Source organism: Perissodus microlepis, chromosome 8 (genome assembly GCF_051167445.1).
Source record: "Perissodus microlepis isolate ML-2025 ecotype Zambia chromosome 8, ASM5116744v1, whole genome shotgun sequence".
In the NCBI taxonomy this organism is placed as follows: domain Eukaryota; kingdom Metazoa; phylum Chordata; class Actinopteri; order Cichliformes; family Cichlidae; genus Perissodus; species Perissodus microlepis.
In genome coordinates this window covers 10,984,222-11,002,453 of record NC_140468.1, presented here as the reverse complement: position 1 = coordinate 11,002,453, position 18,232 = coordinate 10,984,222, and the positions used below count along the sequence as shown (strand labels likewise).

At 41.3% G+C, this 18,232-nt stretch overlaps 1 protein-coding gene across 2 annotated transcripts; it reads right to left on the bottom strand.

Moving 5' to 3' along the window:
• Positions 1–1,495: 1,495 nt before the first annotated feature.
• Positions 1,496–15,733, bottom strand: fam53b (family with sequence similarity 53 member B). Of its 2 annotated transcripts, none has more exons than XM_084937472.1 (5): positions 15,556–15,733; positions 8,793–9,024; positions 8,047–8,107; positions 5,865–6,628; positions 1,496–2,586 (listed from the first exon to the last, which is right to left on the bottom strand). In XM_084937472.1, the coding sequence occupies exons 2-5, from the start codon at positions 8,880–8,882 to the stop codon at positions 2,236–2,238; spliced, it is 1,266 nt and encodes a 421-aa protein (XP_084793598.1). In that variant the 5' UTR covers positions 8,883–9,024; positions 15,556–15,733; the 3' UTR covers positions 1,496–2,235. The 2 variants fall into 2 exon arrangements, with proteins under 2 accessions (XP_084793598.1, XP_084793599.1); XM_084937473.1 differs by having other exon boundaries at positions 8,053–8,107; positions 15,556–15,732.
• Between the last annotated feature and the right edge of the window lie 2,499 nt (positions 15,734–18,232).

Genomic DNA, 18,232 nt, shown 5'->3' with positions numbered 1-18,232 from the left:
GGAAGGTCTCTGGGGTGAACCGTCGCTCAGCTCCACTACTCCAGCCGCCATCAAAGGAAAAGAGAGAGAAAGAAAAAGGGACCGGACTTCCCAACTCTGCCTGGCGTCCTCCATACTTACTCCCCGCCTCAGCACACAAACACAGGCTCATCAGTAGTACCACTACTACGGTTGTGATTGTCTTTTCCTGCAACTTAATTGGGTCAGTCTGCATCGTTGCATTAAAGACGTCGCCAACAATGACCTTGCTGTCCTGTGCACTGCTGCTATTAATGAAAGAGGTCTTTCAGCTGCTTTACTTGACCAAAAGTAACATTGCTAGTGTGTAACACTTATAAGATAGCAAAGAATCCCTGCATTAAAATGTACTTGTGCAAATTTCCTCTGCAAAATATCCTTAAAATCATCAAAAGTAGATCTAGTTATGCACAATTATACCCCACAATCATGTAATATTATTATGTATTTGATTGTATTACCTTTTTTATCTTAAAATATCAGATGTATTAATATAAAAGCATGTGCTAGTTTATGGAAAAAGTATTATATTTTCCTCAAATAAATAAAATCCAACATTCAAGTTAAGTTTAAGCATGAAAGTACTTTTATTCAGTGTATCTCGATGGCCTTCTACTGTGAAGATTTTAGTCTTTTTAAACTGATTTGATCCAGCATTTGACTTTGTGTGTGATTTTGCCAATGAGAAACTGCACCTTTTTTTAGGACAACTTGTATTTTAAGATTACGCTGTTTAAATCCTGTGCATCACCTACACATGGTAGATTTTCACCAGCAAGGCATCGGTCAGTTTAGGCAGTTTGCACTAATTGCTCTCCTTGAGCAGTGCAGTGGTTAGTGGTTCATTGGCAGGCTGGTCCTTGTTGTGTATAGTTTGCATGTTCTCTCTCCAGGTACTCTGGATTCTTCCCACAGCTCAAAAACGTGAATATTAACTTGCCAATTCTAAATTATCTGTGAATGTTAATGTCAGCATGAATGACTGCCTCTCTGTGTTAGCCCTGCAATAGACGGGCCACCTGTCCAGGGTGTAGCCCACCTCTTACACTACAACAGCTGGGTCAGACTCCAGCAACGCTGAATTGGATAAGTGGTTACGAGGCTGAATTTATGGCTCCCCCTCAGATGCCTCAGGATGTAAAAGTTGATTTCTGCACACATAAAATTTTTTGACACTTTGATGAAAACTGCTTGGATGCAGCTGCTGATCTAGCTTTAATCACCTTTGTTAATCGGCTGCACAAAAGTATAATCCCATTGATTTATTTATCTTTTTTCCCCCTCTGTCTGTTTAAATTTGCAGTCCATGGTGAAATAGCAGACGTGCAAGTGGCCAGAAAGGGATTTGGCAGTCACAGAATCCTTTAATTGCTCCAATGGTAAATAATTTAGCTGAGTTTAAAATCTGCTTTAAACATAGTCCAGAGATCCTATATGTCATGAGAAGAAAAAAACACTTAAATAATGAAGTTACAAATGACACTTTAAAAAGTGTGTTTATTCGTATAGAAATATGCTCATGTTTTACATAACTCTGTAGTTACAAATCGTAAAAAGAAAGAATATTAACGCTATTAGCATCACGTTTCTTCAAACATACAGGAGCAGAGATCCAGAGATAAGCCCGATGTTACTGTGTGAAATGTTAAGCTCTTCAGTATACTTTATGGTGTGTGCGTGCAGCCTGTTGCTCAGTAAAAGTGAAAGGGGTTTTACTAACAGTAACTCATGAAGTAGTCTCCATTTTTCTCCATCATGTACCCACGTACTACTGAAGAACGTCAAAGGAAAAGACACTCTTCCTGGAGCAGAGAATTTTTACAAACCCGCTGTGAATTCTCTCCATATCTAGTACAATTAGGGTAATCAGGGTTACAGAGAAATGTTAAAGACCCCAGTCTGTGAGCCAACATAATCATTTTTATATTTATCAGTTCTATTTTCACCCACATCCATCCTCCCTGACTTTCTTGTTCTCCTGAGACACGTTTAAGATACCACACAGTGGGGGAGTAGCTTCTGACTACACAAAGTCCACAAAAATAGGCGTTTAGCACACAAAGCTCCTGTTCAAAATTCTCCACAAGGGAAAAAATAAAGACAAGCGCTAGAACGCTCATTGTATTAGCTTTCCACTTGCTTTTTCCTTAAGACTATCAGCACTGTTTTTCTTTCAGTCCTCTAAATTAGCTTCCCCCAGGAGGAAGGCAGTCCCGCTCAGTTCCTCTCAATTTGTTCAATATCTAACTCGCCTCCAAGCTGATCCTTCCTCATGCTACACAGACCTGCCCAGAAAGGCTCACTGTCTTTCCCATTGGTCGTTCCTGGTGTCATGTCGTCACAATCCGTGGAGTTCCAGTCCGCATCCTCTGTAGCGGTGTCTGACGACACTGTGCTGGTGATCTCGCCCTCTTTGGTCCGAGGCTGAATGTCCTTGAAGCTGTGCTCGTTTGAGTCGTCAGTATCGCGCTGAGTGGTGCTCCTGAGGGTGGGGGTAGCCTGGCTGGACTCGCGGCCGTCCTCGCCCGTGAATCCTGGGCAGCTCAGACTGTGGAAATTCCGAAGTTTCTGTGGAGAGCCAATGAATTTTTTTTAGAGGCCTTGAATTCATGCTCTCAAGGGAGCAGACTTGCACTTAAACCACAAAACATTTCCCTTCCTGGAGTATGACCCATATCCTAAAGAGGACACAAGCATGGCTAAAGGCACACAGACGTCTTCTGAAAACAATCCCACTACTGTACTCAAACACCATGAGGGTGAGTGAGTGAGGTCAGTGCTGGACACTGGTCAAGAAACTCTATAATATAAAAATATAACAAGATTTGAAGGATACAAATTTAGTTTCCATTACAGACAGCATGTGAGACTGTTAACTGTGATCTGAAGGCCGATGGGAGAGATTGGAAAACAGCAAGTAGCAGATACCCAGGAGGCAGACATCACTCATGTTGGCCTTTTGACTCTGCACAACACCCACATACATCTGGGAAACCCAGAACCTTCTGTAGGCAAATACATGTGTGCCAGCACTGTGACAGCTGTGCACGCTGGAATGAGAAGCTTTACAACTGAGGCTTTTCCAATCTGTACAGCTAATGTGTAGAAGGCAGGACAGCTGCCTCATGCCTGACTGTTACGGTGTTAGGGCAGAGGGACACGGGAGAATAGGAGCTCTGTGAAACCTCCTGTCACTTGTGTGCTTACATAACATGAAACAAGCATGGGACTGTTAGACATGCAGCTCACAGCCAAGTGAGTTGCGATTAATAAATAGATAAGAGATAAATCAAATGTAAGTTTTAAGACCACAAAGGACAGGACAGTTTATAGTAACATGAGATACATAAAACCTTTAGAGGGAAATATTTGTAGGTTTTAACTCATAACAATTCGTAATGATAGTTCCCTAATTATGACTCGACAAATCACACCTCTTTACTCTCAGCATAGATAAAAATGTGTGATTTCAAATCTAGCTGATTCAATGTCAGTTCACAAATAACCTCACTTTTTCAGGATTTATCACCCACTAAGAGTTGCAAACATAGAAAGCATCGTGGTCAGATCTATGCGCGAGTGAGTAAGGTCTCTACTAGATCAAAAGGGCCGCTGCTGTTTTTCTTGGCTCTAGTCAAGCGGGTGCATTTGTCAGCAGCAGGCCAGTGTCACATTGCTGCCTTCAGCATTAGGTCTCTCAGACTTCTCGCCTGAGAGACCATGAGACTAAACTGATAAGGTCACAATTAGTCTGGGATATGGAAAAAAACAGTGGCACGGATGTTAACTTAACCAAATACAATTCTAATTTAGAGCAGCAGACTTGTTATGCACACAAAATCTTCTTTGACAGCGTATCCTCACATAACTTACTGCACCAATAAAAATGAGGCTAATGAGTAAGTACTGCCTGCGTTGCCTGTTACTGTCACGCTCCCTCGTTCCCACCCACCCACTGAATGAAACGAAGAGGAGAGCAGAAAGTCTCCTCATCCATACTGACCTTGACTCTCCGTCAATAAAAGCTGATCAATAGCTCATGAGGCCTGGTAGTGGGAGCGATCTACGCACTGAGCTGAATTTACAGAAATCAATATCTCTTTACCCGACACATATCCCCCCCTGTGAGACGATCTATAACCTCTGCCACAGCTGCTCCACTTGCAGTCACAGTGAACCACGCAGAGAGTAAATCACACCAGTGAGGCGTGTGGATGAGAGGACACTTTAGAGACGCACTCAGCACTGAGACCGATCTTTGAATAGTAAGGTGACTTTGAATGTGGATAGGGCGACGGGTGTGAAGCGATATAAGCCCTTGAGCTGAGTGCCAAACAGATTTACTCTATCATCAAACGTGAACGTCATTTCTGTTGAATCCAAGGCAACTACATACTTCATACTTTAAATATAACATATTTAGTCCTTTTTTCAATGAAATCACTTAACCTATAAAATGTAAATAGGTTTAAGTGAAAGCTTGTTCCTCAGAACCAATTAGAGCAATAACGACAATTAAGGGTTTATGAATAATGGGATTGTTGCAGTTAATTCAGGCTGAAAACTTGAACATTTCCCATTTTTCCCTCTGAAATTCCCGTTGCAGTTCCTTGTGTCGATGCCTGCTGTTTCCACCCGTCCACCACCTCAACATCCACCTGTAAGCAGCTTGAGTGATAAACCTACGTGTCAAACTCTATATTCTACTGCTGTAATGAATGATTTAGAAAAGACTGAAGAAAGTTCATCTGCATAACTAGGCTAAAAGTCATATGATATTTTATCCCTCTCATGCTAGTCATTTGGAAGTCATTTCCTCCAGGGTTTGCCTTACGCCAGTCACTTCAATTCAAAAGAAAGTGAAGCAACAAAATTTACTGATCACTGGAAGCTTTTTTTGTTTTTTTTTCTACCTGTCAGAGTTGTGCCTTTTTAACAGAGACAAAGAGCAGCAGGGAAGTTCCAAATCTAAGCAATCCTCTCAGCACCCTGAAATTTCTCTGCCTCATCTAAGGTTGTTTTCGCCACGCTGACCTCGTTCCTGCTTGGAGCGCGTGCGGCGTCTGTTTGTCGTGTCACAGCAGCGTTGTTGTTAAGACACTGCTGAACTCTGGGTGACTTTCTCACAGGGGCCAAGTCCAGCTCCAAGTTTATGATCCAGCCAGTGAATGTGTGAAACTTCACCGTGTGTGTGCGTGTGTGTGTGTGTGAGCTCGAGGGGCAAACAGACAAACGCCTGCCAGGATGTCCAGATAAATCCAAATTTCAGAAGCGACCAACCGAAGCTAATCATTCCTCTAGTAATTCCTGCTTTGATCAAATTATCTTTATTCAGTAGCACATTTAACGGGGCTACTTTTCTTCAAACTCTGTGAGTAAAAGTACAAGCTCAGATAATCGAATGTGACCCTGAATAGGCTTGCATGAATTAACAATTGCCTTTAATGACAACGCCTGAGGGAAACAATGGAGTGACCTTAACCATAAGTGTTTTGTTTATCCGACACATAAGGAGAAAAATGCTTGTGATACTGACACTGATTGACCTCGCAAAGCTTCCAGCTGGTATGACCATTTCCTGTAATCCTCCTCCTTGAAGTCATGGGGTTGTGGCGAGTTTAACCGATAAATAAATGCCACCTAAAAACGCCAATGGAAAAAGCTCCTAATAAATTATGACTGGCTCAGTTTCAAAGTTAATACAGTGTATTAACAGACAGCATCTTGAGTGCAACGTGTTGTTAAATGGAAGAGGTAAACTGGCAGGTTTTCAGTATTTAATGTTTCTTCTGTCTAAATAAAGAAAAATATTATATTATCATCTGATCTACATGTTAAATACCAACCTGTGTCATTTTTGCCAGATCCAGTGAAGGCCTCTGTTTGTGTGTGTCATCTGGTCTCCTGCGCTTCACACCAGTCTTCTTCTCATTGAGGACGCATGGCTGTGAGCGACTACGGGGAAGACCCCCCTGTCCTCCACGGCGTTCCAGTTCTGGAGTGGAGTCGGGGGAGCTGGGAGGTGACGGTCCACGAGGCTCAGGGAGGCAAATTTGTTCATGAGAGAGGTAGAGGGGCTGCGATGAAGGGTCGGAGGACAGGGGCACTGAGGAAGAGGAGGAGGGAGTCAGGCTGGTGAACGCAGAAGACCATGGAGGGCGCTGGGTGAAAGACGGCAGCTCAAGGGTGTTGGATCGGGCAGGCAGGCTGAAACTGGAGCTGCGCTGCATGCCCGCGAAGCCACTCTGCATGTTTCCAATACTGCTGCGTTGGACGCTTCCTCCACTGTGGCACCTCCGCTTTTCCACAGCTGTCCACACGCGAGAGCCCTGAGGACGCCAGGAAGAGCGACAACCACTGAGCTCGTCTGAGCAAGACAGGGACCGGCACTGTCGTTTGCTGGGGGGAGCGGTGGAGTGCGAGGCCTCAGTTAGGCTTAGGTCCTGCAACAAGTTAGTGATTGTGCTTGAAGTGGAGCCAACATCCCAGTCCCAGTGGGCAGAACTTGTGTGCACTTCTGGCAGAACATCCCACAGGCTCTCCAGGCTGGTTCCAACTGGCCTCCGCTGTATGGCACACCTGTGACCCATGTCCCTCCACCGGCTTGTGTCTGCAACAAATAGACCACATTTATATGAATGAAACTGCCTTTAAAAAACAAAAGACACTCAAACACAATCCCACCCACAATATGGGAAACAATGTAAGGGCTAAACTTGAACTGAAAGTGTGTTGATCAATCAACAGCTGCCCACAGATCTTAATGCAATGTTCAAACTCCAGTGCTAATCTGTTAGTTTCCCTCTTTTTTCACTTCAGTCTCTTCAGCAGTTTTCAACAACAGCTCCATACTCATGCAGGACTGCAAATTTACTCCCTAGTGTCAAATTTACACAAAGATTTTAAAAATATATTAAGATACAATTAAAAATCCACCATTATACACCCCTGCAGCACTGTGCAAACTCCTTTAGGAGATGAATCTCAAACAAACAAAACATCTTTTAGTCCTAGGTACTACAATTGTTTAGTACCCGCAACTTGGGCAGCGTCAATGCAATGCATAAGCATGGGTGTCACCATGTGTACTTTGTGTTGACACTACTCACTGCTTTGTTTAATTGGCACTAAAAATAAATACTGCCCTGCAGCCACTGCTTTAGCGTCACTGTCTGTAAGAACAGCTGATTGGAAAAGGGAATGGAGCTCAACGTCCAACTGACTCAACATGCCTGAGCAAATGTCAATAAGCTTCTAACTACAGCTTTTCATCTCTTCGTTGAGATTTACAAGAGCGATGCATCAGACCAGCTCGGTATCTGCCGTCAATGGTCAGATATTCTCCGAAACCAAAGCTACCATGCCAACACCTGTTATCGTCATAGAAACAACACTCTTAAACCACAGAACAGATTGGCCAAATGAACTGGTTGGTCAACTCTGAGTCAGATACTAAACATCGAGGCCACTGCCCACTTCTGGTATGCAAAAGGTCTATTCTTCTTCACTGGAGATAAAATTCCCCAAAATGCCATCCACAATACACGGGTAGGACAAAGAACAAAAGGCCTTCTGGTACAGCTCTGTTCTATGCCAGGACATTTTCCAATTCTTACACACTCAATGCCAAGTAACTGCAAGGACATAATACATCCAATTATACAAAACAGAGACTGTAAAGTATGTCCTACTGCTAGAAGAAAACTAAAGATATGACTCTTTTGCAGCGTGTCTGGAGTATTGAAGCATCAAGGAGTGCCACGAAATTTAAATTAATGCTAAACCCCCAACACAAAGTCGTTACTGTATTATTTTTGTTGGCAAAACACCTGCCAGACATGTTTCACCAAACACAAAGTTACAATGAACAAAATGCACTAGACTTGCTTTAATCATCCATCTAGACCATCTAGTACATAACTACTTTATAACAACACTTCCTGTCCTGTTTGTTATTGTAAGCAATGTGCAACATGTAAATAAGTTAAAGAGGGATCTAAGATGTTATCCATGTCACATAATGCAAACCTTTACCCATGAGTCCGCAAGAGAAAAGTGCTGTCCCCTGGCTCATGGTCTGTGCCTGGAACTGTAGAAAAAGAAAAAAAAAGAAACTTTTCAGCTTACAGAAAAGCCACAAAAATAAAATGTAGAACAGGCTTTAATAATTACAAGTCAGTAAACCAACAAATAAAAAGAAGCAAAAACAACAACTACTGGAAAGACAGATTCTGTGTATGCGTTACTGGTCCTACGTGCAACTCAGCAACGCAGAGAAAGAGAGAGAGAGAGCATTCCACCATAAATTCCTCTGATGGATGCTCAGCCCATGAACATGATGACTTCATTTCATGGGACTAAGAGGGCAAAGTCAGTCCATATTAGTGGGGGAATTTTTACTCTGTGCTGAGTCAGAGCTGCTTATCCTAGTAGATAGAGCACTATAATACTCGTTTCTAGTGAATCTGTGAATATCATTTTGGTAACAAAATGGGGGGTGGGGGGGTTCAACAGAGTGGATTATTAGTGACTAAGATTTTGTAGCTCTGGTTAAAGTTGGCAAATTAGAAAAATAAAATGCAGAATCATAAAAGTGCTATGGAGTAATGAGTGGCCAGCAATAACTTCCTAAACCTAAGCAGAACATTGTCCTCTTCCTCATTGGTTGAAGTCTCGTGGTTAGGTTGTGTCATTTTATGTAAACATGTGAAATGACACACAGAAACACACACTCGCAAAAAATCTGCTCACAGGAATAAAAAATAACCTCTTACCGGGACAAAATTTGTGCGTTTGGTTGTTACATCATCGGCACCCTTCTTTTCCAGTGTTTTGGGGTAAATGATCACCATGGCAACGCACATGCTTGTCCCACGTCGTTACGGTAATGCCAAGTTAAGCTGGAGGACATCTCGATGAGCACGGCGTTAGCAGACTGATTTCTCATAAATTAAAGACGCCCAACCTCGGCTCCTCCCAGAATGTGCTTCACTCCTCGGTCCAATCCTGAGCAGACACACAAAGATGAGCCCAGGATTATAATTCAGTACATTTCTGACATTCTGTCGACCATATAAGCACAGAACCATCAAGCAGGAGGAGAAGACAAACTCCTTTTTATGGAGGGACACTATCATCGTCTCAGCTTCAACTACTAAACTCCTAATAATGTCAAAAGTTATTCTAAAAAGTCTTACAGGAAGTCTCTCTCCTTGAAAATAGTTAGAGCTACAGTCACATTAGCAGCTGTCAGGCTGTATGCTTTGAGCTATATGCTAATGTGGGCATGCAATGAAAATAAAAACATGCTTATGCTATGTAAAACATTACCCATTTGTCATGTTCCAGTTGTAGCTTTCCAACAATTTTACAAAAATTTACATGATGTATTCAGCTAAGTAATCAAACTATAACACAAGTAAATGTCCTCGTGTCAGATTCAAACCCAAACCTCTGCATTAGTCTTACAGCACATAGGTCTCCTGCTCTACCCAGTGATCTAAACCAATCCCATAACATTTTGTAAAAACCCAATACTTCTAATTCTACCACACCTAGAAGCAAAACTTAAAAAGTGGGTCAGGGCTTTCCCCACCTGATCACTAGTACATTTGCTCTTCGAATCATCAGGAGACAATTCAACTGTTGCATAAATCTGCCTTGTGACAAGGAGTCACCACAGCAGGTAGCTCCACGTTTGATTTGGCAGTTTTACGCCGGATGCCCTTTCTCATCCATCCCCAAAGGGGGATTTGTGTCACTGCTTAAACACTGAAATACATTCTCACTCTTACTGTAGCTGTATAAAATGGGAAAATGTGCAAATGTCACATTCTTTATAAGGTTTCATCTTGTTACTATAAAAGCCAACTTGTAAGTCAACCCCTTCTTTGGTCATTTGGATGGCACAAATAGCATGCATCAAGGGAGAGAATTAGGTAAAAAAAAAATGTTTCACAGCTAAATCTAAACAGGTTTGATAGTCTACTTCAATTAATACTTACTAATACTTGTATTTATTTATTTTTTTAACAATGCTTATTAGCAAGTACTGTAATAAGGACTACATGGGGTAACCTGTCACCATTAGGTCAAACTAAACAGTACAAAGCTAGTTAGGATGGTTTGATCAGATTAAATTATACCCTGGGTAGATAATGCATGCTTAGTTTAAGTCTATCAAATGATTTCAATCACTGGCCTGCTAACGTTGCACAGGCACGCACACTTATGACAACCATGAAACCACAAACAACACATTCTTTCGCGAATGAGCGAGCTTTTAACTTTTTAGATCTAACTTGCATGTGCAGAGATGAGCATTTAATACTGATAAATTCTCCAACTCGCCCGTCACTCTACACAGGAGCATCCTGTTCAACATCTGGAAGATAGATAGTGGAAATTTCAAGGAGGTCAATGGCTCGACAAGCTCTGTTTATTATTCTCAATGGAGTAAACATTCCCAGCAAACACTCGCTTTGATTGACAAGGCGTCACCTATTTCGTCATGCTGCCATCGATAGATTAATATTACAAGGTGTTTCACTTCCATGCTCTCTCCAACCTAATAACAAAAGTGGAACTCTATACCTTGTCTTATTTTTGCCTGTTTTTATAGTACAGAGAGCAAGTTTCCTCAAAAGTGTTCCATTAAGCACACAGCAAGGAATAGAGCAAAGTCAAAGTTGTGTAATTGAATCCTCAGGGGCTGGCTGGGAATAGCTGACCTTGCGGTTATCAAAACAACCTTCTTCGTATTAATGCTGCGCCATGATTACAGTAAAACTGCTGATTAGTCACAGATATAAATCTATATAATCATCATGAAGAATTTTACAACCACTAGATCAGTACCACACGAAGCCAAGTAAGATAGGCGACTGAAATAAAGTGAAGTGGACACAAGATCTTCGTACGTTGCATGCAAGGTCAGAGGGTGTGCACTTAAATGACAGAACAACTGCAAGTGGAGAAAAAAAATGGGGGGGGGAGATGGTGCATGCAAAACAAAAGAGTGCTTTGTGCAGAAGATGAGACACCGTGGGAAACAATAAAGGCGACATCTGAGGTTGCCGGCGGTGGGGTAAAGTGTGTGTGCGTGAGGGATGTTGGGGGAAGAGCATCACAAGACCCTGCAGGAGCTGACATGCTGAAGGTGGCATTTGCATTCGGCATATGATTTCCATTACAAGCACTTACCACATGAAGAAAACAACTTAACTAGAAGGACGTTTTTAGCAGAGTTATATAAAACAAGATCAACACCACTCAAGGATGTCTGGCAGTTTTAACTTGTGGCCTGTGTGTTGAGAAAAGGACACATAAAAGCCTGAAGCTGGAGTGGGTCAGGCCGATTACACTGTGCATGAGTATTAACCTCAGAGATCTGTTTCACTGCAGAGATAGCTATGGATGTGCTTGGACAGAGGAAACAGTTGTTTATATATTACACTGAATGACTTGGTGACATAAGCAAGCGACATTAACAAAGAGAAAAGAAAGTTTGCCCAAACATGAGAAAAGTTCTGACATTTATTTGAACAAAGAGGTAATTAAATTACGTCTCCCTTCCCTAGAAGGATGGAAAAAGACAAAATCGAGTCCTACATTCTTGATTCTAAAATTGTAAACAACCACCGCCGTAGCAGCGGCTTAATCATCTTTCTCATGCTTGGGCATTTCATTTTTATCCCACAAATCCCATCTCCCATAAATCTGAACTGAGTGCTTTAAATGGGTGAGGTTTATGACATAATTATAAACATTCCTCGGCTCCATGACATGAGTTGAATACACAATTATAAAAGCCTAACCTTGCAGCCTTTAAAAGCCATTTAAACTTGTGTCAGTGTGTGAATAAGTTCTGGCAAAGGGTAGCTTGGTCTGCCTTTTCTTGTACAGACAAACCTGTAAAACAAATGTGGAAGCCATACCATAGCATGACTAGTGCTTAATGGTTACACCCAACCCACTCACCTAATACTGCATGCACAGCTGTGCTCATAGACGGTGTAATCTGCCAAATGAGGTATCTAGAATTTCTGCCTAAAGGGTGCCACTCCCCTTCTGATGTCAAAACTCGAATCACCTCCATTAACGATGCTGGCATTATCGGGAATCAGTGGGAGTCTCTATGGTTCTGCAGCGCGATAACGCTTTATCTGAGCCAGGGCAGCTGACACTATGACAACTGAGAAGTCTAATCTCTATAAAAGGGGAACAACGTTGCAGGACGTGCTCCTCAGACGTGGCCTTCCATCACATGCAAACAGGCTGCTGACTGACTGCAGCAAAGACTGCAGTGACAGCAGCCAAGTCTGCAGTGACAGCAGCCCTTCTGAAACACAACAATAAGCCGCCTTGGGCAAGCTGATGGGACTCCACGCTTCCTTTGTGGTCACTAGAAGGCTTTCAACCATCGCAGCTTTAGGTTGTCAGAAACAGAAAGCTATGGCACAGCGTAAATGAGATAGGACAAGACAGGAAACCACAGAATTGATTGGGTCAAGTTAAAGCAAGTGTCTGCTTTAAAGTCAGCCAAGGTCTCAAAACCTCCAGATACCCTACTGTTTTTTCTATGAAAAAAGAAAAGAAATGACACTTTTTTTTAAACTTAAACTGGGTTTGCACATCTAAAATAAGTGCACCCCTGTTTCGTCAGTTTGAACAGCTTTGCCATACATGACTTACGGTGTAATCCCATGGGTTGGGCCACCATTATATAAGGATTTAGCAGCTTTGTGTCTGATGGGCAATCAGAGCTAATACTAATCCATCTATATAGCACTTGGACAGCTGGTGGAAAACAACACAGATATGATTGTTTTAGCCCCAAATCAAGTGTATAATACACTTCTAAACTACTTATAAGATTATTATGTACCCATTTGAAAGATATCGCAGTGCTTAAATTTAAAGCTCTCGGTACACTGATACACAAAACATCTTGTGATGGCGAGGATGTCAAGCTAAATTTCCACGCATCCTCTTTTGATGTGCATAAAAGAATGGCAGCTGGAGCTGTGTCCTGCCCTCAACAATCCCAGGATTGTGGCCATCTCAATAATCTGAGCATCTGCTGAGCACCTGAGATGGCCAGACTTAAAAACGAACTGAGGGATTTATGCTGCTCTTCATGACTGCACCACTTGTGAAAGGAATGCTGGGTAAATGCCTGGCTGTGGCTCTCTGCAGAAACACTCCCTTGGAAAGAATATGCATGTTCCTAAAAAGCTTGTTTCCCCAAGCTGTTGGCACTGATGTTGTTCATCTTTGAGCTGCATGCAGGCCCCATATTTGGACTCGCATTTGAACAGTCTCTAATGACATGGTGGTGTTTGAATTAATATAGCTAGTGATACTACATCATAGACCAGATATGTGAATGACATAGTGTCAAACTAGTGTTGCTTTTTTGTATCTGTGGATGTGCTGGAACATACATCCAAATTTCCAACAACATCAACATGCAGAATTCTCACTATGAAATTCAAGATTTTGAAACCTGAAACTTTCTTTGTTGGTACTCTCATAAGCTGGTCTCACAAAGGGCAGGTGCTACTAAGTACTGTCACGGCTGACTGACTGAAATGAAATTTATGAAACTCATTGTAGGAGGCAGGCTAGCCCACAGCTGTCCGCATGCTCACAGAAATTAGGCTATGTCAAACAGGAGGTGCACTACATTTAAAGCAGTGAGTGAATAGTCAGAAATGAGCATGGCTGGGAGGCTTCAATAGCAGTTATCAGACTCAGTTGAGGGCCTGGGGTACAGCCAAGGTCTCACAAGCATGCAGCTGCCCACTTACCATAAACACAAAGGCTCAGCATGGCTATGCATGGCAGCCAAGGAGGCCTACGTTTTAAAGCAGGCCTGCTGTTTAATTTTCTCATACATAATCACTTGCACTGTATACATTTGTCCAGAACAACGGCTTTGTGGATCTCTGTAATCAAGGCTTTCAACAAACTTGTCCAAGTTGGAGAGAAATGCTGTCCACTTGAATTCTAAATCTAGCCAAGTCACTTAATTACAGAGGCTTGAAGACACAACAACGACATTGGAATAGCATTGCATGTTAATGGACCAAAATAAGAATAAGGCACATTGAGTGGACATTATAATGCAGGGGAGAGACTACTCCTGGGGTTTACATGCAGGAATTTATCCAACCTAAACACTGCCTTCCCTCTGACTACATACCATGTAGTCCCAACATTGTCTCATGGAAGTGAACAATGCTGCAACAATGGCATTACAGTACACAGGATATTTACATATTGTTTAAGGCAAGTTCTGATAGGCAGTCACTCGTGTCCTTGAGCTAAAACTGTTTAACAGTTTTTCAGAGGAGCTTGCCAACCCTCCAGGTGGATGCCTCTTAATTTTAGAAGAAAAGGCCCTGAAAACTGAGCTAGTCCAAGTTACCAACACAAACACTCCCTTAAACCCCTTCTCTAAAATCCTTTATGAAAGGGAAATGAGTCTGGCAAAGAAATTACTGTGATGGGAGCTCACAGAAGCAAACAGGATTATGACAGAAAGGCCACAAGCTGCTAATTGTGAAAAATAAATATTACACATGCATGTACACAAAGTAAAAAATAAATACATCTGTACTTCAAGGACAAGTGACCTAATGTAACCCTAATAAATGATACAAGCCACCTATAAATTTTATCAGACCCAATTATAGCTATGGGACACAGCCAGTAGTTCAGGTTTAACAAGTTAAAAAGTTCTTGTGTTTATGATCCCAACATCCACTTAAATTGCAGAATCTGTTGGACTGTGTATCAGCCAGTCCTGACTTCATACCCGAGGGTAAGGTTGGTAAGATAAAGATAAGAAAAACAGCATAGAGTGTAACTACACACGGATCTGAGAAATAGATGGGCCACCAATGTCCCACCAGCAAATAAATACCTGTAAAATGTATTTTAAAAGTCTTATACATTTGTCACTAACTAACCAACACTGACTTCTTTTGCAATGCGTGAGGGAAAATCCAGTATGAGATCAGAATGTCTGGACTTCAAAGTTTCACACACGGTCACTTTACAAATGTATGTGGATGAATTTATACTTACTGTCAAAAATGCTGAGTGGATGAATGGACAAACTTACTATTATATCTTTTTTTATAGAATTATTATAAGTCCCTACAACATATAATCACAAATTATAGTGACAAAACATAAATATAATAAGTGGCAGAAGAGAAAATCATTTACAGTAGAATTTATGCAAGTAATAACCTAGACAAAACACAAAAAGGGCATGGCTAAGGCAGTACACAAGAGGAAAAGTTGCTAAGCTAACTAACTACTACTTTTAGCTATGTTTTGTTTTCACCGACAACACTTTGCTGGGAGTTACTTCTAATGTGTCACCATAAATATTACATTAACAGAAACCACGCACTTTCAAAACACAGAGGAACATCGCACCTCACTCTTTATGACATAGTAGTAACAGATTCAAAGTTAGCTAAGCCAGAAAGTTTTCTTTTTAGACGAAAAACTGCCACTCACAATCATCACGGTGAGCGTCTCGTATCTTCAACAACCACCGGGCAACTGGTTAGTTTCGGTTGACCGTGTTGAGTTTTGTTTTACTAAAGAAAAAAAAAGAACAGGAAGCTTACTTCAGCTCAAGGCAGCTCCTGCAGACTACAACATTAACCCAGTGCTCTACTGTCCAACAAGACTGCACGCTAATGAGCCTGTGACAACATACGCGAGCCGTACCACTTTGGGTAGGGGCGAGGGGTGTCCCACGAGTTATTTATGCTACAATTCTTTTTAGTTTTCTCATATTCTTTGCGTTTCTTTAGTTTATTTATACCTCATACACAATTCAGTCGAAGCTTGTTATGGTAGAAATGAAAATATTATCCTCTGATGTTTTTTGTAAAAGAGACCACCCCGCGCCTACAACTAATGGTCTGAACAACCCTGTTGTAATGAAAAGTAATCACAGTTTTGATCTGAGCATATAGACAGGGTACTTTCACAATACACAGCAGTGTAACATGATAACCTACCGAGTGCGTGTGACTTACAGACAGGGTGAGGGAGTAAAATGCATGTTCTATATACATAGCTTGTTCCACCTTACATTATCAGTTCCAGTACAGCACAGGCCAATCCTGAATAAATAGATTTATTGCAAGCAGATGTTCTTCCAGGAACTAAATTCAGTCTTTATCATGACCTACAGCAGCAAAGCCATACAAGTTTAGCTTTTCATACATGCACACACAAACGCTGTGCAGCTGGTATATGTGGTAACCTGCACACAATATTTGCTTGCCTTCTAACTTCTTAAACATATAAAACAGATGTGTGCTTGTGGTCGTTATACACTTTTATCTGTTTATTTAAACAAGTATTTTTACAAGAGGTGGGTATCTCACCTTAAAGTTGGTTTAGCTCACTGTTTGTTTAAATATGGGTCCACTGGATGAGCCAGTGGCAATTCAATTCATAAAGTCCATGCTTTTTCTATGCATTGTTAAAGGACTGCAAATTATCATCCCTGTCCCATAACATTATGTACAGCAAATCAATATATTTCCTATGAGCTGGAATTAATATAGTGGGCCTCAGAAGGGTGGGGAGCTGAGGCTCACCCCTGGCAGACACTATTGTTAATCAAGGAGTAACATCTGTTGTGTGCCTCTAATCTCCCCCAGACTGTCAGGCTGTCCTCCTCGGTTTTAGACTGTCTGCCTTTTGTGTTAAAGGGCACCCAGGATTTGTCTCTTCTACTATCCGGGCTAGAGTTTTGGGGTTTTTCACAAAATCCCTATAGAGAAGGTATTTAGCAAACAGATAATAAGACAAACTTTTGGCTTTTCTGTTTCATAGCATTAAAAGTCACTCTTTAGGAAGAAAGTACCTTGCAGAACAGGGGTGGAAGTCTTCCTGTTCAACAGGTTTGCTAGTGTGTGTTGTGACTGTCACAACCAGGGGGCAGTATGCACCAATTATAGTGTAGGAAAACGCTACGAAAAGTAACCTGGAGTGTGTTTGCTGATGTAGCTACAAATTATGGTGTTTTTGCATATTTCTTTATGATTTTTGTTAATAAATCTGTAGCTAGCATATGGTTAACAGTAAATAGGGAGTTATCTTCCAGCTCCATTTACTGAGACCCCATGCAGAATGCTATACGCCATCTGGGGTTCACACTGTGGCTGGAGACAGATGGCTAAAAGACTCCTGTTACAGGAGCCATCCCTTCTCAACTTTAATGAACAGTTAATCCTCTCTATCACACAGCATAATTTCCTATTATATCAGATAATTCGAAGCAAATGCAATTAAAATTAAACTTTAGAAACTGGTACCATAGCACAGCCCAGTTCCAGTGGTGAATGAAGAAAAGCGAGTGCATCTATTTTGTATGTGCTGCTTCGGTTTGCTTGTTATGTAATCGAAAAACATAAATCCTTAATACAGAATCAACATTTTTAAAATGCAGTTTGTCTGAGCAGGTGACCCCTGATTAAAGGGAAAAACACTGACACCATTTGTCAAAATGCAGAAGTACATTCATTTCATAAATTGCCTGTTGCTGAGTTTTTATGTTTTGTTTTGTTTTTACAGTGACTCTCTGGTGTACTGAGTAGGATACTGTAACTACAGACAGGGCATAAAAAGAACATATGGTTTTCATGGAAGTCCATTAAACTTCACTGCTTCTCATCTATCCCACTAATCCTCACCCATAATGTTTATAGCCAAGTTAATTGAACTGGCACATCTCTGTGGGATTGGAGATCCCTTCTAAGAGGTTCTAAAGCCACTTTTTTTTTGCCAAAGCATGCACATTGCTAAAACCACCACGGCTTCTGAAAGAGGTGCAGCTGTTTGACCAGTAACAGTTCTTCAAGTGACTGTGTGGGTGGGTTATTTAGGGAAAAAAAGGGCCAAAGAGCCTAGTTTAATTTTCCACCAACATAATGTTTACATAATGAAGTGAACAACAAATAATAGTTTGGGATACATTTCTACATTACGAGCCAATGAAGTGGTCACTTTTCCTCTTTTTCTCATATGGACAGTGACTTTGACTAAGTAATGCTAATGCATTAAATCAATTAATAATACCTTAGTATAAAATGTAAATAAATAAATAAATAAATATTCCTCACTTTTCCTGTATTCATAACTATGAGCATTATAGTAAGCAAATGCACTTAAA

Excerpts from the sequence above, each read along its gene's own strand:
- fam53b (XM_084937472.1), bottom strand. The coding sequence starts at position 8,882 with ATGTGCGTTGCCATGGTGATCATTTACCCCAAAACACTGGAAAAGAAG. Across the intron at positions 8,108-8,792 it reads AACGCACAAATTTTGTCCCG|TTCCAGGCACAGACCATGAG; the intron begins GTAAGAGGTTAT and ends CTTTTTCTACAG. Across the intron at positions 2,587-5,864 it reads ATCTGGCAAAAATGACACAG|AAACTTCGGAATTTCCACAG; the intron begins GTTGGTATTTAA and ends GGCTCTCCACAG.